This window comes from Pongo abelii, chromosome 1 (assembly GCF_028885655.2).
Source record: "Pongo abelii isolate AG06213 chromosome 1, NHGRI_mPonAbe1-v2.0_pri, whole genome shotgun sequence".
Lineage (NCBI taxonomy): Eukaryota > Metazoa > Chordata > Mammalia > Primates > Hominidae > Pongo > Pongo abelii.
Genome location: NC_071985.2, coordinates 33,240,139 through 33,266,637, shown reverse-complemented (window position 1 = coordinate 33,266,637; position 26,499 = coordinate 33,240,139). Strand labels below are relative to the sequence as shown.

General features: G+C 36.3%; 1 protein-coding gene and 1 pseudogene across 1 annotated transcript in view; both read right to left on the bottom strand.

Moving 5' to 3' along the window:
* USH2A (usherin) overlaps nucleotides 1–26,499 on the bottom strand; it is an 827,758-nt gene that overhangs the window by 550,503 nt on the left and 250,756 nt on the right. Inside the window, exons 18-21 of the mRNA XM_024239307.3 lie at nucleotides 19,328–19,822; nucleotides 18,017–18,286; nucleotides 16,258–16,427; nucleotides 9,966–10,110 (exon numbers count right to left, since the gene is read on the bottom strand). Of these exons, the coding sequence (XP_024095075.2) occupies nucleotides 9,966–10,110; nucleotides 16,258–16,427; nucleotides 18,017–18,286; nucleotides 19,328–19,822 (1,080 nt within the window). The remainder of the gene's footprint in view (nucleotides 1–9,965; nucleotides 10,111–16,257; nucleotides 16,428–18,016; nucleotides 18,287–19,327; nucleotides 19,823–26,499) is intronic.
* Nucleotides 21,014–22,027, bottom strand: LOC100434203 (small ribosomal subunit protein mS40-like; annotated as a pseudogene).

The window sequence follows — 26,499 nt, the reverse complement described above, 5'->3', positions numbered from 1 at the left end:
ATGGAATCTGTTCATTTGTTTTTAAGGAATCTGTTCATTTTTTGCCTACGAAGACTGTATGGCTGTGTCAATATCTTAAAGCATCATCAACTTTCTATGATGATGACAAGAATTTAAGAATAAACAATCTTTCTATGTTTCAGGGATGAGTGGGGAGCAGACTACATAAAACATTCTTAATAAGCACTCTGTCAATAGAAAATGATTTTGACTTTTTCACAGAAATGCAAAACTATGCCAGGAAATGCAATTTGCCAAACACTCCTAGGCCAAAACACTTGCAAAAGGACACCGGGACCAGGACACAAACAAGAAGTCCAGGTCATGAGACCTGATTTCTCTGTTGCAGAGAAACTGCTGCAGAATCAGCTGCTCACCAATCAGTGTCCTAAAGAGGAAAAGTTTTCCTCCGAAACTCTCAGGGATGACTCAACATCACCCTGTTCACTGTCTATTATCTGACCAGGGAAGAAAGAATAAAATATATTTTGCCACTTTCTTCTTTGTTGACAAGTCATCTTCAGGAGAGGATATTACTAGAAGATCTGGAAAGGAGAAAATGTAGGCTCTAGATTGGCTCTTTAAGACTCTATGGAACATTGGTTAATCCGTTACTAGGTCTCTCTATTCTTCGGTTACTTCAGTTGTTAGAGTGACAGGCTTGATCATGTCTAGGACCTCTTCCTGTTTCAAAATTCTTCAATTGAATAATTTAAAGCAGTACTTCTTTTTTTTTTTTTTTTTTGAGATGGAGTCTGGCTCTGTCACCCAGGCTGGAGTGCAATGGCGTGATCTTGGCTCACTGCGAACTCCGCCTCCTGGGTTCACGCCATTCTCCTGCCTCAGCCTCCCGAGTAGCTGGGACTACCGGTGCCCACCACCACGCCCGGCTAATTTTTTTGTATTTTTAGTAGAGACGGGGTTTCACCATGTTAGCCAGGATGGTCTTGATCTCCTGACCTCATGATCTGCCCGCCTCGGCCTCCCAAAGTGTTGGGATTACAGGCTTGAGCTTCCGTGTCTGGCCTTTAAAGCAGTACTTCTAAGTTAATAAGCCACGAATTGGTACCAGACATCCTGATCCCCTTTGCTCCTGGGAAGCCAGCAGGAGCCCCTCTGGTTTATCCCCTTCAGCTCTCAGCCACCTTGTTCCTTTACCTTAGCATGGCATACAAATACGATTTGTCTATGTGTTCTGTGACATAAAGAAAACCCTGCTTTTAGAGAAGTTCAGTGAACATGGTGAACAAACACTACCTTAACCTGTTATTGTTCTGGCAATCACAATCATTTGCACAAAACTACCATCCTACACATGAAGAGAGAAGAGGATCCATTATTTCTAAACTGCACATATAGCAGCAATGATGACAGCAACCACCATTCCCTAAAGTCCACCATTAATAAAAGGTAGTTGCTCGGACTGTAATTATGGCATCCTTGCTACCCAAACTTGAAGCTTTTATGGGACTTATGCAATTAACTACTTAAATGCGTCGTAACACTTGCTTCTCTGACAGCAAAGTATTGATTTATTCATCATTTTCAAGTCTCCTCCAGCACAAATAAATGTACTACAGTTACAGTTAATGCACTGTGTACATGCATTAAATGCTGGTGTGACACAATTTATTATATTGTGATATATAGAATAGAAGTCTGGCTTCTCAGAAAGTAGCATCACTGATCTAACATCAGTATGGAAACTACCATTGTCCTTGATCCTCCAAATTCTCTAACTTCCAAAAGCTAAAGACCTATTTTAATAGGATACTTAGGCTGTAAATTAAAAGGAGGGGGCACTGAATGTAAATTTTTTATATATGTCAATGTGGGAGAAAATTTAAAATAGTCTAACAGAGAAGAAAGATACAGTTTGTATTTTCCTAAAGGTGTCACTGTGGGACCTATAGCAACTTTGTTCAGATGATTTTTTTGCCTACTTAATTTCTTTCCTTGCAGTGTTTTAGGGCACATCTGTCGAAATATTTGGCATACTACAGTCTCTCTGATTCAGTGAATTTTTACATAGCTTGGTTGTGTTGTTTTAATGACTTATGGGATACATAGTACATTATAAAGCTAAAATTGTGTATTGAAAGTGTGATTTCTACATGCCATTTTCACATGCCAAAAAGGCCAGTAGAGCCCCTGATAAAGTTGCATATCTAAATATAGACCTGGCCACAGAGGTCATCACGTAGTTCACAGTCAAGCCTTTTCCTTGGATACAACTACACACTACAAATTAAAGTTGGTGAGTAAAAAGCAGTTAATTTTGTTTTGTTAGAAATAATATCATTTTAGTTTTAGCATCTAAGACAGATGCCAGCATTTCACTCTGAACAGATGGTAATTCCATCTAATAGTGCATCTCTGTATTAGTAAGGTCTGTTGTGTATACAAACAGTAATAAACACTAGGTAAGGATCAAAATAAATTTTAATTGTTGACATTAAATTCTGGCAGCCACAGTTCTAAGGCTGCAATATTCCTTTTGCAAGTCTGTCAGATTTACTAATGCAGCAAAAGCTTTTCCAAAAGCTGCCAGATCCCAGTTCCAATAAAAACATGTTTGCACACTACCAGTTACCAGTCTTCAACCAGGGTACCTGTGTGCAGATACTGAAATAATTCTTCAAGAATGACTTGGAATTGGTGCTACCATCTATGTGCTGACCAGCCAGTGCTTCTTTTCACATGCCCCTGAAGGACTGAGCATTGAATTAAGAAGTTAGCATAAAATGTTACATCCAATTGTTACATTAGGGGTCATGGTATTATCTATCACAGCCACTTTCTTACCCTGCTAAGTAGGGATCTCTCATCCAACTCATTTTCTTCAATTTACAAAGCTGGGCATTCCTGAACTTCTCTGAAAGTGACATCATCCTTTCATTTGTTTGTTTTGCCCCAGCCTGAAGGATTTCCCTGACAATCACAGCAATCATCAGCTGCGTTTTTCTATAGGCTTGCTGTGGATCGAGTGTGCCAACAAGCACCGATTTGGTTCTCATAATGCCTCCAGCGATCTGGTATTACAAGGAGTAGTCCCTATTTATTTTGAGAAGCTGCCATGTTAAAGAAAAAAAAAAGCATTTTAAAAAAAGCAGTTTGGCATTCAGAAGAGTGTTCAATAACAAACATGCTTTGCAATCATATTTCTTTAAAAAATGGATGCATTTTTTTTAATCATGAAAAATATATTGCTTCCACCATATGGGACAACCTACGACTCACCAACCGATTTAAGATGCGGCATATTGAGCTGACCATATGTTACAGTGCTGTTGAATGGCTGAGTGATTCATGCCCGTCACATTCTAGTATATCAATTAAAGCTCCTTGAAGTCTGCATGATTTGTGTCTCTGTTATTAAACCCTGCTAATTCATCCCACTTACACATCTGTTATAAATCTCTAGGAGTGCTGCATGATTCATGGCAATCTGTGAGCATGCTACAGCAAATTCTTCTCCTTGTAATTAACAGTAAATTGTTTTACTGCCATGCAATGAATTTTTCAGTTATATTGCAAATGAACTCCTAAATGTGCGGTTCTTTCCTAAGAACTGACTTATATCATTAGGCAATTAAAAAGTATTGCTTTGAACCAAAAGCTTTTAATCAAGAGAAATATAACTTAAACATGCTTAAGAGCCATGGAAATTTGACATGTTGGTTACAAGTGTAAAATAATTTCTGTTGAAAGAGCAAAACAAACAAACAAAAAACCTTCAGTGTACTCAGGATTTCACTGATGCTAAGACACACCAACTGCTGCCTGAAAACAATTGGTGTGACAAGTTTTGCACAGATACTGTTTATCTTAGAAGTTACTTCAGTCATCTGTCATTACCAAATTTCTCAGACTACTTTACACTTCCTTAATTGTAAAATGGTGCCTTTATTCTTGAAATAAATAATTGGATAATTAGCCAAGTTGAATCATCAGAGGATTCCAATGCTGTTCAAGTGTTCTTGTCAAAGGTGAAGCAAATTCATTTCAGCTCGCCTCTGCAACTCTTCGAAGAGGCTTTGATTTTTTTTCCCCACTTTCTTGGCAGCAGCCTCAGATTCATGAGTCCGTACGTCAAGTCAGTAGTTTAACAACAAATGGAATTAAATTCAAAGAAGGGAAACTAATTGAAGGACAGCAACAAAAGTGTTTGGTAATGTGCTTTTTAATATGGCATGCCACATTTGCATGATAATTTTTCCTTTTTAGCATGGAGCAGAAAGTGACTAGCTTAATGAGGGATTATTGAAGACAGGAATGAACAAAATGCATTCATAACTAAGAACAAAGATTGTATTATGAAACAAAAACAGGCAACCTCAGAGAAGTAACTGGGTGATTGGTTTATGCATTATGAATAAAAAGGTAGAAAAATATTTATATTAGTATTCACTAATGACTATATATGCAAGATTGTTGTAATTAAAATTATAAATTAACATATTAAGAGTGCTTGTTTAATCACTCTGGCTCCTATTCACAAGGAAAAGACTTATGTACCCGAATGCAAAACAATGTGTGTTTTCAACCCAGCAGCAAACAGCCTATACATTTTACTTTGCATTCAGAAAGGAAACTTAATGCACACTAATTACTTGCTTTATCTGAGATGGGCACTTCTAAGCTTGTAGTATGGAGGTCAATTTATGACAGGCAAGGGAAATATCACATTGTCCCTTCAGGAATGGATCTCCAAAAGTAATTTCTCATAAGAAGGGTTTAAACTAAACTCAATTTGCAATGGGTGGAAATGCACAAATTTCTCAGATTAAAAGGAGAATCTTAAAGAAAAGTGTAACAAGGATTTTAAGAGGGCTCAGTTCATCAACTCATTACCTTCATACACCCAGAAGCAACTCCAAAGCCATTAATAACACTGCTTGAAGATTTTGCAATGGAGAGAGATGCAGCTGCTCCTGAGAATACCTCTCTCAAATCAGTTCTCAGACTTTGTCACAGACATCAAAACTAAAGAAGCAGCAGTGCAATACTCTGGATGAAATGTACCCATTCTAGTCATATATTTAATTGAAAAAAATGTTTAAAACAAGAGAGAGCCAATTACAATTCTCAAGCTTTTTAATGAAACAGCCAGATAAATCTTCACAAGTATCTTTTTGATTTTTGAGACTGAGATTTAAGGAAGCAACATATCTTTTCATGATTCAAATGCTTCTAAAAGGCTAATTACTACTTCTAATTTGTGGTGCTCTTTTTCAAACTTTTTGAATGGTCACTGGTCTCCTTTGATCTCTGATAATGAGCTCATATGAGCTATTAGACATAAGAGTTAAATTTCCCACAAATCCATTGGAATTCTTTGGAATAATACATACTCTCCAAATTGCAACATTAATAGTAGAAAAAACAGAGCAGGATGAACCATAAAGTTGCAAGTCAACTTTTATTACTCTCCTACAGCAAAATTGTTGACCATTCAGAAGAACTGGCCTTATTATAGACCTACAGTTTATTTCTATGATTTAATGTCTATACGTTCTATTCAGATGTTTTATTTTGGAAAAACATTTAGAAATACATTCATCTACTGAATAAGGAAGGAGGCAAAAAGGATGATGGATTTATAATTTTTCCTGGTATTCAAATAAAAGCAAATAAGTTTATTTTCACTGTTCTGAACAACCCTAAATTTGATGTATTTTATAATAAACCCAACTGTAAGTAAAGTTATTTTTCCATACTTTTGTCATATAAGAGACTTTCTTTTTCTGCTGGGCAGGTGAAGAATCAGATAGTTCTAACAAAATATATTAAGGAATTAGAAAATGAACATTTTTTCCAGAAAAAAAAAACACTAAAATAAAATTTTCTTTAGAAGAGAACGGATTTTATATGGAAACAAAAGGTAATACAATTTTTTAAAGAATGAAAATTGGGTAGAAGAAAAATTTTAGCAAAGAATAAAAAAACCACACATTTGAAATTTACCATTATATCTCCTCCTGCCACTGCTGCTCAATCCTTCATGTTCCAGCGTCTGCTCCAACCGTGCTAATTAGGGTAATCCCCAGAGAGTCACCAGTGACCTCGCATCCATTTTAGGTCACATTTCTCTTGCTTTCCCTATACCATATGACACTGCAGACAACATTCTCCTTCTAGAATTCCGTCTTCCCTTGACTATTCTCATCTGCTTCCTCTCAGTTCTTTTCCTAATTCTGACCATACCTCTGTTCACTTCACTCTTCCTTTCTTCTTTCTTCCCGGATAGAATATTCACTAAGGTGCTTTCTTTGGACTTCCATTTTGCATTTTCTCTGCTTTCACTAATTGATTATAACCTATGGCAGTAGCTCCCATCTATATGCAGATGAATACAAAATCTGCATCATTTTGAAGCCCCAGATTTGCAATTTCTGCTCCTGGATGGTTATAATTGTCATGGATGTGTTTCCATCAAATGATCAAATAAACTCACGAGTTTATTTCTCCCATATGTTCTTTGTTCATCTTTCCCCTTTTATTTAATGGCACCACTATGGGCTACAATATTTGCTATCATTGCCCATCCTTCCCACTGCTTAACTTCCAGGTCTATCTTCCTTGAAGTCACTCCGTTCCCTTCTTTCAATCTTCACTTCTACTCATCTGATTTACTCTCTTATTGCCTCTTTAAAAAAGTCTACCAGACTCTTATTACACTCCCTCTTCTAATCTATTGTGTACTCTACCGCCAGGGAAGTCTTCATAAATCTCTGCTTTCATTACATCGGTACCTGGAACAGTGTCAACCCCTAAAACAGAAACTAGCACATTGTATGTGCTCAGTAAATATCTGCGAAAGTCTTTACCATTCTTTTATAGTTTATCTGAAATAGGCTTTAGTGAGGTATCTACTCAGTCTCCCAAATCAAAATCATTTATCTCATTTTCTACCTTCCCACAGCATTTTTTTCACCTTTCTCACAGCCCTTAGCACATGTCGCCATGGTGTTAATCCTACCTGTTGGATTTCAACTCCTTAACCCAAATGCTGAGTATAATTATCTTAGAATCCTCCACAGTGCTTTAAATAGTAAGCCCTCAAGAGAGGGTTCTGAATTAAGCATTCACAATAAAATGTTGTAATAATACATTTATGGCACATTATTAACTCTATATTGCAACCAACAAATGTGAAATTTGCTGTTTTTGAGCAAAGTTTTTAAATGTGCATAATAATTCTGAATGACATACTTCTTACAGAAGTAATAAATAATGCTTTCAGATTTTAAACCTTTCTAAGCTTTATTTTCACAATACAATCCTTAGTTTTAGAACTCTCCATTTTATATTTTATAATAATGTTAGAAAATCAAAGTTGTAAAATAAACTCTCCTTGATTTTGGTAACATTAGAAATTCCATAACATTTATAGTGTGACTAATACAAGTGTTATATAATATTATGATAAAAATCGTGACAATAAATTTTTATTGAGAATGAACTGTGATGGGTACTGCTTTAAATATTTTACATGTATTAACTAATTCTAATCCTCATAAGAACCCTACAAATAAGTTATGCTTATTTATAAATTGGAAAACTAAGGCACAGAGGTTAGATAATTTATATAAGGTCACACAGCTAGTCAATGGCAGAGCCCAGATTGAAACCCTGGCATTATGGCTAACCATTTTTTTCCCCTCACATATATGAATAAACTCTTATTTTTGTAAGTCAACTAACTTTCATATCACATGACCTTTAGCGAATATAAGTTTCCAGTTCTATTTTTCAAGGATAAAAAAAGTACAGGGACGATTCAGAGGGCTCTGACTAGTTAGTTTTACTTCGCAGTCCTGCCAGTTGGACAGGAGTGGTTTTAATCGCCTCACCAGTAACTAAAATGAGAGCTGCACAGAGCACCCAGGTACATCATCTTTTATGCAACAGGAACTTGCCACTGCAACCAGGGAGGATACTATTAGCACAGATGTTATCACTAATGCATAGGGCAGGGAGATTCTATTCTGTAGACATGTTTCCTGCTTTTCTATTCCCATCTCCAGGATCCCAGCTAGTTTCTAGGGACAAGCATGTGTCTCTTCAGGTTCTTTAGTTTGCTTATATCTATGAAAAGGCAGACAAGATCTCATCTACAAGAATTATACTAATAACAGCTCTAGACACTATTGCATATGAGGTTCAGATGGGAGCCACCATGATATGCAGCCTAAAGGAGAAAAGACTTGGGTGGATATATTGTTATTGAAAATGTTATTGGAAGGATGATAAATTAGATTAACAACAGCCCCCAAGGAAGTAGAATAAGGATGTTGAGTAGAAGTTACTAGGAGATATTTTCGATCAATCTAAGAAACCACATTTTAAAAGAGGTATCTAAAGATGGTATTGCTTTGTCTGAGACGTAGTAGTTTCCGTAACACTGAAGGTATCAAACATGGGTTAGATGAACACTGGGGGGGAATATTACAAAGAATATATTGATACTGGCTATATAGTAACACTAGATTATTTTTACATGTTTTACAACCCTGAGAGGATGTGATTCCAATTTTGCACGGCCACGTGCTTGGGATCCCTACGTCCCCTACTATAACACACCCAGTCTTCACCCTGTGTTGTCTCCATTTTTACTTTCTCCAACTTGCAAGACTGATTCTTATTTTAATTTTATCTTCTAGTCTGAAATTGTATCATTTAAAGGAGATAGAGTCCTCGTCTGCTGTCCATATTCAGCATTCAGTAAACTTTTAATAATACAGTATATAAAAACAGACAGTTTTATAGGAGAAGAGTGTTTTGTAGAGGCTAGGTACTCCATCAGTGTATGCATACATCTGAAATGCACATATATAAAATATATAAAAATACGAAGAGTTCAGTTATAAATTTAGTAAACCATAATTTCTTAGGATTTCAGAGTTGTTTGCATTAATGAAAATTTTGAAAAAAAAATAAATTACTTGGATGAGATCATTTGAGCTAAGCAATTTTTTCCAGAACCAGAAAAAAAAACCCTACATAATTGGACCTATTAATAATAGGATTAAGAGATTTGGGGAGGAGGTCTAGGAAATGTTTTTACAGGTAAAAATGTATTTTCGTAATATCTGTAATTCATCTAGAGTGTCTTAACCTCCTTACACATGGACATTTCTTTAAAGATAACCAGGAAACTAAGCTTTTATCTAGAATAAGAAAACCACTGATTTGAAAATATATTAATGCTAAATAATTGGGTTTTATGAGTCTTACTAATACGTGTAATCAGGTTTGTATGAATCCAGTTAGTCCTGAATGAAGCAAGCACAACTTATACAAACCATTTCTACTAAGATTATACTTAATAACAATTCTTTTATTTAAATTTTATTAACTTAAGAGCTTCTTCTTAATAAAATAACAGATAAACATTTACCTATTTCATGAAAGCCAAATATAACACCAGGCCACACAGTAATTTCTAGATGTTCCCATGGATCAGGAGTGAGTAGACCCAAGTCTACAAAAAATGTCTGGACTAAGGGAAGAGGTATCCTAAAGTCCTCATAAGAAGCTTCCTGATTGTTTCTCACAATTGTCAGGACACTGCTAGGACACAGGTTGGTAGCCAAGCCCTGGAGTCATGCTACAGCTAATTCTATTTCTATATATTTCTAGTGCTATATATTTGTATATATTTCTAGTTGTATATTCTATATATTTCTATATATTTCCAGTTGTAGAGTGGAGTCATTCTACTACTAATTATATTTCTTATTATGACACAGCTGTAACTCATAGCTCCTAGGTACCTCTTAAAGTTAAGTTTTGGTGGTTGTTGTTTAAAACTGTCATGGTAAGAAGCAATCAGGGTTAGCGAGGGAGGAGAAGAAAGCAGAAAAGACAAATATAAAGTCTCAAGTAGAGAAGGTGTTGAATATTATAAGTTTTTTTCTTTATAGGAAACAAATTTTTCATATCCATTAAAACTTGCTTACCTGCTGCTAAAGTTTGTCCTGTTCCCGAAGCACTGGTCACACAACCAACTGAATTGCAGAGAGTAATAGTAAACTCATATATCCTATAAGGTTTCAGTCCTTCTACAGTGTAAGATAGTTCTTGGGCTTTAGCAGTGTGCAACAGCTTCAAGGCAAAAAGAAAGAAAGATAATAGGTAATCAGTGTGAAAATATAATCTTGGCAGTCAAAGTTCCATGAATTCAGACAGAGAGAATTATTGCCAACCACCATTAGGAAAAGGATTTTTTTTTTTTTGAAGAGCCTCGACAAGCCAGGATTTAATTGATAATTGTACAATCACACTGTTTTATGAGGTAATAATCCAGTTCCTGAGTGGATAAATGAGAAAACCAAGTTATTGCCTCATAAAGCAGCATGGTGGTATGGTTATTGTCACCAATGGTAGAGATAAAGATGGTGACATTGTCATTGTTATCATGATAAAGCCCAAACAAAGCCATGGGGCTTGGCCAAAAGTAACCCAGAGCAGTAATACCCAAGCTATGTGATGGTGCTAGGACAGAAAGAAGTGCTGTTGCTATGTTAAATCAATACTATCATTTTCTTTATGAAAAAAAGTCACAGAAGAAAAAGGGGAAAAAATTAAACATTAAGCATATTACTGAGCATCCACGTTAAGTCAATTCTCAATCATCTTTCTTATATAAACAAACATATAAAGATTAGATCAAACAGTTACGTTATTTGAAATATTATCTTTATCATATAATTTCAAATGAAAATAGCAGATTTGAGCAAAGAAGACTGACAGGAAATTCATAGTCCATAACATTAAACAATGAACATTGAGAGTTTGTTCTGTCATTATAATTTGAAGTGATCAAAAGCAACCATGTAAATTTGTTTAGGTTGTAGGTACAAAGGCCACTAGAAATTATATTCAGAAAATAAAAGTCATTAAAACAGAGACTATGACAGTAACTATGAGTACAAAACTAATTTTCTTAAGGCTACTGATACATAGTCATATAAAATAATCTTCCATAAATATAAATACAGATAAATGTAAAGTTCAGTAACATTTGGAGTAGTTTTCTAGAGACTTTCTTTTTAGGGGTAAAATAAAATTCATTTGGAATATTTGCCTAGGTGTTGACTTTAAAATTTCATTAAGTTACATGAGTAGTTCTAAAAAGCAGTGAGATTGGAATGTAGAATGCAGTGTTTCAATAACATTCAGAAATAAAGGTGGTTTTAAAGATTCTAAAACTCTAGGAATAATTTAAATTTAAAACTTTTAAACCATTTCCTTGCAATTATATTTTGAAATCAGAAAAACATCAAATACCAAGTAATTCTTTATTTTTTAATTCTAAAATCATTACTGATATAATGAAGATACAAACTTTTCTGTGAAATGTGATTTAAAATTTTCTAAGTAAAATAAACCTTGAACTGAGTTAACTTATGAATATTGCTGTAATATTCATCCCTTTTAGAATAATCCTGGTAGAATTCAATGTAAATTTTTAGAAAATGGTATTGTTTTTAGGATAAAGTACATGAAGCTATTTCTTATTTAATTTAGGAAGTACAACTATTTTTTAAACAAAATATTCTTTGTAGCAAGAACCCACAATGAAGTAAAATAAGAAAGAAGAAATCTACACTAATATTTATTTTGAAAAGGCTTTTCCTTCTCTACAGATGATTACTATAAATTACATTATTTTAAAAATACATTATTGGCCCCAGAACTTGCAGCATAAAATTATCACTTGGATAGACTTTGTCTTTATCATGTACATAGAGTCAATTTATATGTCTTATAAAATTTATCTAATTGAAAGTTTTTCATGAAATAAGTCTTCAAAGGGGTAGGAAAAATTCTACAGCAGCTTGATCCCCCACAATGAATCCTACATCATCACCACTTTTACGTAACCCCCCTGTCTCATTCTTAGACAAATGTTTCTTACTGGTTATTTTTATAGTAGATTTTCCCAGGGAATTTTGGCTATTTATTTACAAAGATTATAACAAGACATACTCAGGTCAGTTCAGATACAAATTTAATCATTGAGAAGGTAAAAATTGGACTTTGTTCTGCTACTTTTGATTTCATTTCCTTGAATAGAGAATATTTGCACTGGAGAGAGAGTTCAAAAGAGAATAAGGTAGGCCCAGTGCAGTGGCTCATGCCTGTAATCCCAGTACTTTGGGAGGCCGAGGTGGGTGGATCACTTGAGGCTAGGGGTTCAAGACCAACCTGGCAAAGATGGCAAAACTCTGTCTCTACTAAAAATAAAAAATAAAAAATAAAAATTAGTCAGGTGTAGTGGCACGCACCTGTAGTGCCAGCTACTTGGAAGGCTGAAGCACAAGAATTGCTTGAACCCAGGAGGAGAAGATTTCAGTGAACCAAGATTGCGCCACTGCACTCAAGCCTGGGTGACAGAGCGAGACTCTGTCTCAAAGAAATAAAAATAAAAAAGAGAATAAGGTGATATATCTATGTCCTTATTCCAGTTCAGCCGTAAGGAACAGCCTTTTAAATAACAACAACAATGATAAAAATATTTATTTTCCTGCGACATTAAATGACAGCTAGTTTATAAAGTATAATGTAGTTCCATACCATTAATAATAATCACTAATAATAATGTGTCAATATTTATCAGGCTCTTTAAGCAGGTAGGTGAGCAGAAATGGTTTTCCCATTTCATAGATGAATAAAACCAGAAGCACAGAGATGTGTGATAACGGCTAATAATTGGGAGATGTGGAATATGAACAAACAGGTTGACTTCTAAGGCTGCATTTTATAAATAATATTTCTCCCCTTATTTTTTTCTTAGAATAACTACTATGATATAAGTAATAGATAAATCAAAACTGTGTTTTACAAAGAAAGAATAGTTTATAAAGCCAAAGAATGGTAAAAACAACAAAATAAAACATCAAGTATAAACGAGATACAACATGGCAAAGACCACATGGAAGTTATAACTAAATTTACCTTAAATCCCATGGTATACCAGATTGGTAGACTAACCTGTTTAAGTTAAAAGATAAATATTATACCAGGTGTGTTTTCATCATGAGATAGTTGGAAATGAGTCAACACATAGACAGATTAATGAAAAATAAGTAATCATAAATTATTTATTGGCTCTTCTTTTTCATCTAGTATAGAAAATAAAATTGTGTGTTGTACATGCATTCTGTCTCCTTAAAAGGCTTAGAAAAAAATGGCAAACCTGTTAGTAGTAGATTGTATAGTGTCTCCCAAAAATTCAGAATAAGACCTTATTTGGAAATAAGGTCTTTGCAGATGTAATTAATTAGTTGTCATCCTGGATTTCAGGTTAGTTTAAAATCCAGTGACTGGTATTTTCATGGGAGAAATGAGAGGGACACACAGACCCAGAGGAGACAGAGACGCAGAGCAGGACTTGTGAAGACAGAGGCAGCAGATATTAGAGTTACGTTGCCACAAGCCAAGGAACACCAGGAGCCACGGGTAGGTGGAAGAGAAGAATTGTCTCCTAGAGCCTGTGGGGGACTTGGCCGTACTAACACCTAAATTTCCATTGTTTTAAGACACTCAGTTTATGTTAATTTGTTACACCAGCCCGTGGACTCAAATGCTCTAGGGTACAAAGATCTGAACTCCTAGCTTAATTTGAGACAAGCTAAGAGGGTCATTTCAGCTCCAGAACTACCCACAGAATCCGCTGAGGCTGCTTCCACTATTGCATCACAGTTCAGCTTCTTTGTTGCTCAATCCTACATACTTTATCACTTCACATTTGTTGTTCCTGAAAGTGCTCCCCTAATAAACCTCCTGTACTCAGTCTTCTACCAAGAGTGTTTCTGGGGGAATTTGCCCTAAGATAGTCATAACAGGAGTGGCCCTAGGAAGGAGACTCTAAAATGATATTTTGGAGCTCCATCACCCACTCGCTGGTGTACAATGATCTCATCACAGACAGCAGGTAGAGTACTGATAGTCCACAGCAAGGCCTAGTGGTGCAATGCTTAAACTTCCATTAGTGGTGAACTGTGATGAGTTACCAGTAGAAGGTAATTCACTAGTTTGTTGGAATTAGTAATTACAAGGACTACTCTGGGGAAACCAGTAATTATAAGGACAATGCATGGATCTTGCTGGTTGCTATCAATGCACTGAAGAAAGACAAAGGAAATCTGAGGGTGATTAATCACCAATTTAAGACAAACTATAAAAGCCACCTTGACAGTATTCTTTATATCAATAGCATCATATTAAATGAATCAGATAAGCAAGAAATGGTAGGTAGGCAGAGGTAACACATATATGTTCTAGAAAGTGAGAGAGCAATATTATGAAGATTAAGGAATCTGCCATATCACTGAAGTTTTTAGGAGTTCAAGTGGCCTGAGACATGCTAGGATATCCCCTCCAAAATAAAGGACAAATTATTGCATCTTGCATCTACCACCACTAAGAAGGAAACAAAATGTCTAGTTGACCTCTTCACATTCTGAAGGGCGCATATTCCACATTTGAGAATACTGTTCTGAGAAAATTTATGAGTAATATGGAATGCTGCCAGTTTTGAGCGCATCCCAGAGTAGGAAAGGGCTCTGCACCAGGTCCAGCCTGTGGTACAGGCAGATAAGCCACTTGGGACACAACGTGTAGTAATTTTTACAGCACTACAGGTAAGCATTGTGGGAAAAAATGTTGCAAGGCACATATAGAAAGAGAATCACAAGGCAGATAGACCCCAAGAGCTTGGAACAAAGGCATAACACGTAACGGAAACTATACACCATTTGCTAAATGGCCCTAGCATGCTTTCAGGCTTCAGTAAAAACAGAGCATCTGGTCATGGAACACCAAATAGCCACGCAGCTAGAGCTACTTTTTTATAATCTTGGAATTGTCTCAGCCAAGTCTTGAGGTTAGAAGGGCCCAACAGAAATACATCATAAAATGGAAGTGGATGTCTGAGATTGGATATAAGCAGAGCCAAAAGCGTAATACATTGTGCAAGCAGGTGGTTCAGGCCCCCATGACATCCACCATTCTTATACTGGTGACTCAAACTCAGCTCATACCTATGACCCATGGGAGGTCCCTTAAGAGCTGAAAGAATGGGGAAAAAAAGCAGAATTTACTTTACAGATAGGATGTCTTGGTATGTGGCTGCAAGTCAAAAATGGTAGCTGTTGCTCTATAACCCTTGTCAGAGATGGCCCTGTGAAACAGCAGAGAGAAGAAATCCTCTTAATGGGCAGAACTTCAGGCAGTTCACCTGGTCACCCATGTTGTGTGGAAAGAGACGTGTCTCAAGGTAAAATATACCTGGACAATATGGCAGTGGCTTGGAAATATTGGCCAAGAGCATGAAAAAAAAGATGGAAGGATCAGGAACTAGGAATTCGTGGAAAGAAAAATGTGGCTAGATCTATGGGAGTAGGCATAAAGTATAAAGATCTTTTATCTTATGCTAATGCCCAGTGAAGAGCATCTCTCTCAGAAGAGGCACTGAACAGCCAAAGACACAGAAGAACTTGTTCGATTGACATCCTTCCATCAGCTTCTGCTATTGGCCACCAAGATGCTGGTAAAATGGGCAGAGAGGTATATCAGCCACAACTGTAAACTGGAGAGAACAAGAGCCTCCTATCCTCTAGGAGTGCTATATGTATCAGATGAATTAGTTCACATACACAGTAAAGCCTCAGTAACTTTTAGCTATGATAATTATTCTCACTACTGCTAGCTGGGGGATGAATTACTAGAAGGCAATATATTACTGTATATTCAAAATTTTGAACATATTCATAATTCATTTTGTCATAAGCTGTGATAAATTCAATTCTTCAGATTTTTGAAGTAGAAATGTATACGAAATGTACATATAAGAAGTTTTATCAATGTTATTTATATTTCCAAAAGAATTAATACAATATCAACTGACTGTGGACTGGTTAAATAATTATTGTGTGTCCAAATAACATGATAGTCACAGTTAATGAAAGTCAACTTCACGTAAAATATTTAAGGATACACGATAAATGGAAAAAACAAGTCTTATGAAATAAATTATACCACCTTAGTTTCAATATATGATTATACTGGAAAAATACAAGTGACACACAAAGAGGGAGGCTTGTACACGTAATATTATATTAAGAAAAAATGCCCCATTTAATCAATACAGAGGGAGAATTCTGTACAGAATTCTGCAAACTCAAAAAATGTCCAAATGAAGCCCTAAGCCAATTCTGAAAGGACATTAGTTAAAAATAACAATACCTGTGAAAACGCCATGGGAATAGACTGTTGAGGTGATTGTTCAGAAATCATATTGATGTCATACCCCACAACTTTTCCTCTTGTAACATTATCTGCTGGCTTCTCCCAGGAGATATTGAGAGAGTACGAAGAGAGGGGAAAGACTGAAGGAGGGATCATGAATACAGGTGCTATCAATGAGAACAATAACAACAACATCAAAACAATGAATGTCGTCCCTATATATTTTTAAATTGAATTCACACATTCATTTTAGTTTCTGAAATACCTTGTACCTTTTAAAGTATTCTGCTTTGAAAAAGTCCAAGAATATGCTGGTATATGTAAAAGGTATTCACTTTTTAAAATGTTATCTGAAAGTATATTCTCCATCTTCATATTACCAGCTACTTTCTACTTACAAAATAAAAATCTCATAGGAATTTGCTTGTGTTCATAATGATAGTAAAGTGGATAGTTAGATAGGAAATTATAAGTCTTACGAGTATCTAAAAGAAGTCACAAAAATAGAATATCTCAGTTCAAAAAGTTCAGAAAAATGCGTGATGATGTACTGGATTTCCCACGTAGGGAAATATGTCATTGAGCCAATCCAATGCAGCTGGCTGAATATTATTCTTCAGAAAGAGGTAAACCTAAAGTATTCTAAATAACCCCAATGAATGTCGCAAAGTTTTTGTTAAATTTTTATTGAAGTGTTCAGGTTACATACACATGCGTTTCCCCCCTGCCACTCTTGAGCTCTTTACAGGGATTTTAAATGTGCTAACCAAAGGTGTATTATCAAAGGAACTCATTGCACTTTCATTAGCTAGTGACCCATAAGATTATGAGGGACCAGTATTGCAGTTTCACCCGTTACTTTTCATTTCTGACCTTGATTTTCCCCTTCCAGAATGCCATGCCTCATCACTTGTGCTATCATGGCTCTATTATTTGTCCAAGATGGCTGGTAGTCATTAAGAGATGCTCAAGCACAATGCGTATTTTATTCATGAAATGATTCCCTTGGACATCAACCTAAAGCTACCCTCATCCTCCATATTCCTAACAGGTCAAGTTTAGATCAGGGCTTGGGTTTCTTTGATATCTACAGATTAAACACATAACAAAAGTGTATTTTTTTTTCTTAAAGGCTCATGAAATTTGAAGTGTTTTAATATAAAAAATAAAGTGGAGGATTAAAAATTTTTGCCTTAATGAAGATACTAAAATTTAGATATGTTGTCCTCCTTCCTTATCATCATGCCATCTGCTTACAAATACACTTGTGAATTATAGATTTTGATGTCCAGGATTCTGTCATTATGTACAATCTAGTATCTAAACTATTTATTTTGGAAAGATAAATAAAAACAAAGACAAATTTGTGGAATTGGTGACAGTCATCTCTTTCATTGAACATAAATTATGCTGTATATGGAGCAAGATGAGACATGTGTCCAATCCACTTCAGGAGTGGAAACCAAATGCTATTTTTGACAAACATTCCCAGAAGACTATAACTATAGTTAAGCCATTTTCGCCCCATGAATTAATAACTAAAGCATTTACTTTTGCCCCCTAAAACTTGCTGCAAGTACTTTATGACCTTGAGTTGTTTATGTAACAAATCCATATATATGAAAATTTTCCTTGATCTATGGAAGTTTCTAATTCTTGCTTTTCAAAATGTACTTTAACAGTACTTTGACTTTAATTTGAGGAAGCATTTGCATTCAGAGGTTTTAAAAGTAGAACTTAAAGCATTGATCTTTACCTGATTCTCCTGTTCTTTCTGAGACCCAGGCAGAAGACACACTTCCAGCCATATTCACAGCTAAGACTCTAAACTCATACTTGGTGTATGGCTCCAAGTCAGTGATGGTTGTCATTGTTTGAGGAGGTTTTAATGCATTTTCATTGGCCGATTCTACAAATGAATGAGGACTGAGCCAACCACTGCTCTGAAAAACTCGACTTTCCTCAGATGTGGTTTCCTTAGTAGATCTCAATCTTCTCATGTATAGTTCATATCTTATAATTATTCCTAGAGAAATTAAATAGTGAACCTAGGTAACTCATCAGACAAAGGGGTTACTTTAGGGGTACGGTAGGGACAGGTCAGTTAAAGAGTGCTGGATTTTCATTGTCCTTCTAATTAGATTACTGTCAATTTCTTTAGCATTCAAAATGTAGTGATTTAGTAGTTTAGTAATCTACATGACAAGTACATAGAAGACAACGAACTGATATATAGATGAATGTATAAAATACTATTAAAGGCATACGCATGAGGAAAACCAACCAAAATGGATAACATACAGACAAAAAATAACTACACTTTATCATAGGTAAATTCAATCTTCTTCAGAATTGATGGTGACAATTTCTATTAAGAATGGCCAGTTCTTTTGGGGAATTTGATCATTATAGCTCTGGTCTGTATCCTTTCAAATTTGGAGGTTTTAATTTAACTTGTTTAACATAAGCCCTGTTTGCATAAATGTTATAGTCAATTTCTACCCAGTTTTACCAAATAACTTTACAAATCTAAAGAAAGATTTTGCTATAATATGTACATGATATAAATGATTAAAAATCTGTGAATGTGTGTCTGGCCTATATAACCAAGGGTTCAATTGCATGAATGCAAAAATTAACTTAATGGAGTCAGTTAGCTTATATACATATTTTTTGTATTATTTTATATATTTTTCTCGCTTAGAAGAGAAGATGTACTGCTTGTGGGTGCCCTAACTTGTGACACAGTCAAATATAATGCATTTCATAAGTGAGTTTCAAATTATAAACATCATTTGTGTTATGGCAGATGTCATTAAGAGCAAAGATAATATTAGCCTTTTAAGGGGCAATTTAATTGAATGGAATTTGTTATTAGATTAGAAGAAATACACTTGTTCCACTAACCAGGAAAAATACTATCCTATATCTTTAGAAACTGTTTCTCAATTATTATATTGTGCAGTTATAAAAAGGAATACAATTGCCAAATTCCTAATTGCACAATTACAATGGATTCTCATTCATGTCTTGCCCAAGAAGGGGAATCTTGGCCTTGGATTCTTACCGTTTAGTTCCATTGGTGGAGACCATTCTAAATGAAGTTCTGTAGAACTGATTTTCTGCACCTTAGGTGGACTCAGTCTTTGGGGAGGGGCCTGGGCTGTGGTCACTGTAACGGGCAAGCTGTGTAAACAGCCCCCGCTAGTACACGCCTGTACAGAAAAATCGTACTTGGCAAATGGAACCAGATTCCAGATGGTAGCTGAGGTTTCATGACCTTCGTAGGAAACACATGGCTGACCACCAGCCAAAGGGGCACAGGACAAAATATATTTCTCTATGGGACCAGATTGATTTGAGAGTGTTGTCCAGGTAAATGTCACAGAGTCTGAGCCAATAGGAATGATATAACTTAAAGTCAAGTTTCCCTCTGGAACCCCTGGTTTTGTCCTGTAAGTGACAGCTACACTCCTTGTTGAACCATGCACATTGGTGGTCTTAATGTAATAGGAATATTTGGTATATGGTAACAGGTCTGTGTCTAAGAAGTATTGAATACCTGAAATGAAAGAAAAAAAAAAACAAAGTTACATTACATTTCACAAGTTGATGAAGAATCATTGCTAACTGCTTTCCTATCATATTATTTAATTACATAAACTACACCAATCTACTCTTTTGATTAAGGATACATCTCATATTTTTAAAATTGAAATAATGTAAATACCAGTTGATTGTTTTTATTACTGAGTATAACATAAGAAAGTGTCATTCGTAATAAAGAATGTTTAGATGTTTGTTTTAGTTCTTCTTTTGCTTTTCATAGTGTCCTTTTGTTAGAAGGTCTAAGACAAAGTCCTTGCGGTTCTCCAAAACAGAAAAGTAACTATGTTTCCTCTATGTAACTGGTTTGCTTGTTCAACACTAAACACACCAGACTAAGGGTCAGTAAACTACCACCAAGGGGTAAATCTGTCACCTGGCCAGCATCTTGACTGGAAAATTTTCTTATTTTCTGACCTACAGAAATTAGAAACGTTTATTGTTTTAAGCTGCTAAATTTTGGAGACATTTGTTATCAGCCATGAGGAATTTACACAACAGAAGTTTTAGATAAGCAGGACTTCTATGCATGAAGGATTGTGAGGGCAGAGAGAAGCAGCTACAAAGAGGTTTTTAAAAAATAAGATAGAGAGTGGAGGTGATTAGGCACGTGGCTGGAAATCCTTGTTCTCTAGGGACAGGAAACACATTGTAGGACTGTGAAACACACTAATGCCAGAGAGGCTGCTGCCTGCTCCCCCATGGGGCTGTTTGTATGGGAGATGGGAGGAGGGTTCCATTAAGCAGAGGTGCCCTATAGCAAGATGAAGGTCCCAGCATATTTATGTGCTTCCCCTTCCCCTTCCCCTTCCCCCTCCCTCCCTTCCTTCCTTCCTTCCTTCTGACAAGAGATAGAGCTTTATTGTGGAAAAGCTGAGTTTGCAGACGACTGAAACAGTAACAATGTTTAGCCTAGTCCATCTATTTACAATATATAGGGGTTGGGGTTTCCCATACACATCTGTATTGCTCTCCCCCAGCCTAGATTTATCCCCATCAGCAACTTTCATTTCTTTCCTGGATCTGCCATTGGCCACAAAAGACACAACTCTTCAGGGTGATAACCCATCATGTAAACCTAGGCATTCCCAGTTTTTTTTTTTTTTTTTTTTTTTAGACAGGTCTGGCTTTGTCACCCTGGCTGGAGTGCAGTGGCACAATCTCGGCTCACTGCAACTTCTGCTTCCCAGGTTCAAGCGATTCTCCTGCCTCAGTCTCCCGAATAGAATAGCCAGGACTACAGGTGCCCACCACATCCGGCTAATTTTTGTATTTTTTGTAGAGACGGGGTTGCACCATTTTGCCTAGGCTGGTCTTGAACCCCTGGTCTCAAGCAATCCGCCCACCTCAGCCTCCCAAAGTGTTGGGATGACAGGCATGAGCCACCACACCCGGCCCTTCTTCCCAGTCTACAGCTCCTACAGGGCACTCTGGGGTCTGACTGCTCAGTGGAGGAGGCTTCCGCTGGTGTTGTGGGGGACGCCTTGGGCATTGACTCAGGTGAGGGCCACTGTCTTATCAGAGATGACCCTGATAGAGCTGAGGAAGGTAAGACAGTTCTCTCTCTGGTGGCTGTTTTCAGTTGTACCATGGGTACTAGGGGTCGCCTGAGATCAGGGTGGGGGCTGGCGGAAGAGCACTCACAGTCCCGTGAGAGGTACTGAAGTCAAGGTCCCAGGTTTCAACCTGGGGGCATGTGGTACCTGAGCAGACCATGATCCCTGGCTTCCTGAATGGCACGTGTCAACCTCATGTGCTGCTTTATGCAGACTCCTGTGTATGGAGCATGGAAGATGATACCCACGGACAAACTTGCAAGATCACAGCATGTGATCTTGGCAGATGGGGCAGAGATTCCCAGCAATTTTATTCCTGCAAATCTATGTATTTCAAGTCCGCTGTGGGGGTATACCACCCTTGTGGTTGCTGTGGTAGTCAGCCCAGATAGGGCGAGAACCTGTCGCTCCTGGTATTCTTCTGATTCCAGATATTTCCAGGGTTCACTCTTATAAGGCGAAATGGGAACTGGGGACAAAGAATCCTTCTGAGCGGGAGCTTTGGTGCCAAGAGTCTAGAGGGGAACCTGAACTCCGTGGGCACCTCGGAAGAGAGAAAGGTTAGGAAGCCACCTCAGCAGGGGGTTTAAGGTGGACGCCGCCATCTTGACGTAGCCCAGTGCAGGAATTTCTTGGTTTCTTGAACAGTGAGGGTGCAGTGTTGACAGCCAGTGAGCCCACTATAGGACCTTCTGTGGCTGGGACAAAGTGACCCTTCCACCTCTGAGAGGGCCAAACGGTAGATGTAGGAAATGGAAAAAAAAAAAAAAAAATCTCAGAAATTCCTCAGCAATAGCAAGAGCCTAGGGAAGACTAAAATAATAGTGTGTTCAGGAGGCCCTGACCAATCTGAGAATGAACACGTGTTCACCAGCTTCATGCATCAGACATTGATGCCATGAGAATGCCAAGGGTTGAGATCTGGCCAGCTACACCTTACAAATGAGCCTGCATCCTCTGAAGGGCCTTCTGCAAATGGCCAGAGGGAAGCTGCCCTTCCCCCAAATGTCATGGTGGTTGAGGGAGGGGAATAATTAAAGACTGAACAATACAAGGGAGTATCTGAATGAAAGATGGTTTTGTCATTCTATTGCACATGTCATTGCAAATTCTTCATGAAAATATGTTAAGTATTGTATTAGAGTAAAATCAGGACATAGAAACCACAGAGTAATTTGTACAAGGAACGTTTACTATAAAGAATGATTGACTACAACATGGTTTAACTTCCTAAGTGGTACAGAAAACTCTAAAGAATATAGGAATAGAAGAGACAGGGGAAAGTCACCATCCTTAGTGCTAAGGCAGAGCACCCAAAGAAGGATCATATTTGGAAAAGTCCCCTAGGGCTGAGATTCAGACTTTCTAGAGAGTGTGCAGCTGTGGCTCATTGTTATTTCGATAAATATTTATTAGATTAGATTAAAGTTACCCTTATCCCACAATAAGGCTGTTGAAAATATGAACAAAATTTGAAAAATCACCGAAGGCTAGAACAATGATGGAAAATAATCTATTTAACATGCCAAAAGCCAAAACCTAAAAGACAAAAATAAATTTCAGTGCTGAATATTCCAAAAGATTGTCTGGCATAAGCTTAAACTGGAAGTTGGAAGACTTATAACCTGATGACAATTAAAAGAAGTACAGTACTTGCTGGATGTTTGTAGCATCTGAAAAATGGAATATAATCCTAATAGATCAGAATGTATTATACAAGAGCAGTCCACTTAATAAGAAATTAGAATCACATAGAATTGGGATGGAAATATGCATTTGTGTAGGAATATCATATAAGGCAATTTATAGTGTGAAATAAATAAAAGCATTTGAAAGGGTATGAATAGGATACCCATTAATGATACCATAACAAAAAAAATAATACTCAGGTTAAAAGAGTGCTTATCTCAAGATAGTTGCTCTCCTTGGTTGGGGTACGGATCTTTAACTCTGAGTTTGAAAATTTGCTGTTACTGCAGACTTCTGCATTTTCAGAGCACCATTTACAGTCCTTGACTCAGCACTGATTTGTGATCTTGGCTGATACCCTCCTGGTTTGTAGCAGTCCCCCAGTGTACCACCTACCAAAGCTACATGGAACTCCCCAAGATTGCTGAATATACCTTATTTTCTCATATACTTCCATGTCTTTTAATACAAAATGTATTTCATGACCATCACTCTTCGTCAGCTACAGTATCTGGCTAATTCAGCTCATATTCCTTCCTTACTGGGAAGCTTTCAGTGGTTCTCCATCATCATCATTGCCACCACAGGCGCGGTTACATTTCCTACACCTCCCAAGCCACCCTGTGCTTCCTTAACACCCCAAGTTTACTCTGGTTCAACATTTATATATTCTGTTGTTACTTAATTTACTTATATGTCTCCCCACTCAGTAAGGAGAACTGTTCCTTTCATCTTTGTATTTCTAGTGACTGATACAGTTTCTGATCTGGAATAAGCACTGAACAAAATTTTATTAAACACATGAATGATTTTTCTATACATATTTGATCTATTGTTTCAGGAAAGAATATAGTAGTCCTCTCTTATCCACAGGAGATACATTCCAAGATCTCCAGTGGATTCCTAAAACAACAAATAGTATTAAACTATATATATATGCATACATATATGTATGTATATACGTATATACATGTATATACATATATACATGTATATATACATGTATATACGTATATACATACATATATATAACATATATATATTAATGCAGGGAAACTACTGCATTAAGAATATTAAGAGCCTTATAAAAACAGTTGCCTGTCATCTTCTCTTCTGTTTTCTCATCCTGTCTCTATATCTTATGTTTCTTCATTTATTCCTCTCAGAGCTAACTGAATCATCTTACCACTTGTTACATTGATCCCTTGATGTAGTATGAGATTATAAATTATAATTTTAAAGATGGAAATGAATAAGAGTAGAAATGAAATCCCAGGGCTCATTAAAATATTTGGTTGTCTAAAATTCTAAGCTTAAACTATGTTAATATCTGTAGGTGATAGAAGTCATTGTCACATGTAAAAATAATCACCCTCTAGTTCCCGTGCAAGGATTTCTCTAAAGTGACATTTAAGGGCTATCTCCCCATTCATGCCATCCCAAATGAGGAACAACTCATCTGACTGTGAATCTGGGGAGTCAGGGTGTAGGGAGCAAATTATGTGCAGATCAGCCCATTAATTTTTCTCTCTTCTAATTTGTCTTCCTGCAGGAAAAAGGATATAGTCTCTAATCTGACTTTCATCAGTAATGAAGATCGTTTTTATTTTTAAATTTGATCTGCCTACTATGTCTAGTGCTCCTTTGATTCCAAACTCAAATAGGAACAACACCAAAAAACAGTATGAGTTACTGTCCACTCCCTAAACCTACAACACTAACACAAGAGTGCTATTTCCTCCAATAACTATTCACTTCCTTCCCATGACATGTAAGATACCTATGAGCAAACCAGAAGGGGGCTACAATAGAGATACTGTTAGGGCTGATTATGTATGATTCCTGAAGTGCTAGCTTGACCTCTACCTTAAATAAAACGTAAAGATATACCTTGTTTTTTAAAGTTAATTATTCACAATCTTTAAAATTATTCACCATTATTTGCATGCTATTATAATAATAAATAATTTGAAAGCTTTAAAGATGGTACACCAGGATATCATGATCCTAGGAAGGAAAATATGTCTTAGAGAATCCCATAGTACATTAGGCCAGCTAGAAAAAGTTTCCATTCTAAAAAAGAATTCTATAAAGGTCTCAAACAAACTATCAAACTTGCTTGGAAGACAACACTATTAATTTTCTTTGAAAAGTTCAATGATTCTCCACCTATAATTCCTAATGCCTTTATTTAACCCAAAGATTTGTTCATCCAGCTGAATATAAGTAGTGTTTCCTTTACATGTTACACATGCTAGCCACGCACTAGAAATAGAGCAAGAAACATGAGGCTATTATTAGAATGATACAAAGTTCTGACAGTGTTAACCAATTGTTCTTACTGTTCAAATGCCATCATGCAGATAATTTTCACATCATTAATTACAGTGACTGTCAAGAAATGCCAGAAGTGGCATTTTTTAATGAAAAATATGGTTTAAGGAAATAATGCCTTGTTTAATAGGATTATATAAATGTCTGATTAGTGAATGAATACACATTTATTATGTAAGAAAATGTTATTTGGATTCCGTATTAGTGCAATCGTCAAAAACAGCCAGTGTTGTACTAACATGTGATGGACTATAAAATAGATCACAATATGTTACTATGGAAATCATGCCTCTGGCTTGAATAATATCATTGATAGTTTTAAGTTTAATTTTGCTATTTCATTAAGCTGTATGGAAAGTAGGGTGACCCTAATTCACAACTTCAGAAATAACTCAACCAGTGGTACTGTCATCTTCAAAATCATTTTCAATATTTTTACAACTCCTCTCTTTCTCTGTCACAAAAGTTTAAGTTTCAGGACACCTGGATCACGCTGATATTTGGAAGAAAATAAACATTCTAGTAGCAGGTTTTCAGGATACTTTGCCAACGTGGCAGATGTAGACAGATGTTCATTTCCCTTTGCAATCTGCATCATGAAGTTCAGAGTTTCCATTAACTTTAAAGAAGACTTGGAATACTGAAGAGACATGTAGAGCCAAGAGAAACGGGTGGACATAAGAAACTAAATTCCAGTTATATGAATCAGGTGCAAAATGAAACCCAGTATAATGCATACAAAATAAAACTCTATGCGATGCAGAAGTTTTAAAGTCAATTAAAATGTTAAAACAAGGCATCCTCCTAACCATTTTAAGGAAGGTTATGGAATTTCAGTGTTGCGACACAGCTTTAAACAGTTCTCTAACTAATTAAGCATGGTTAAAGTAGAATTTGGAAAACTGTGTATTAAAGGAAGAGAACAAAATAGAAACTTGAATTGGAATTGCTGTTCTGAGGTTTCTTAAACTAGTGTGTAGCTAAACATGGCTAGAAGCAAAAATCAGAGAAGATAGAGCTGGGATAATGTAAAAATTCCTATTTTTTTTCATTC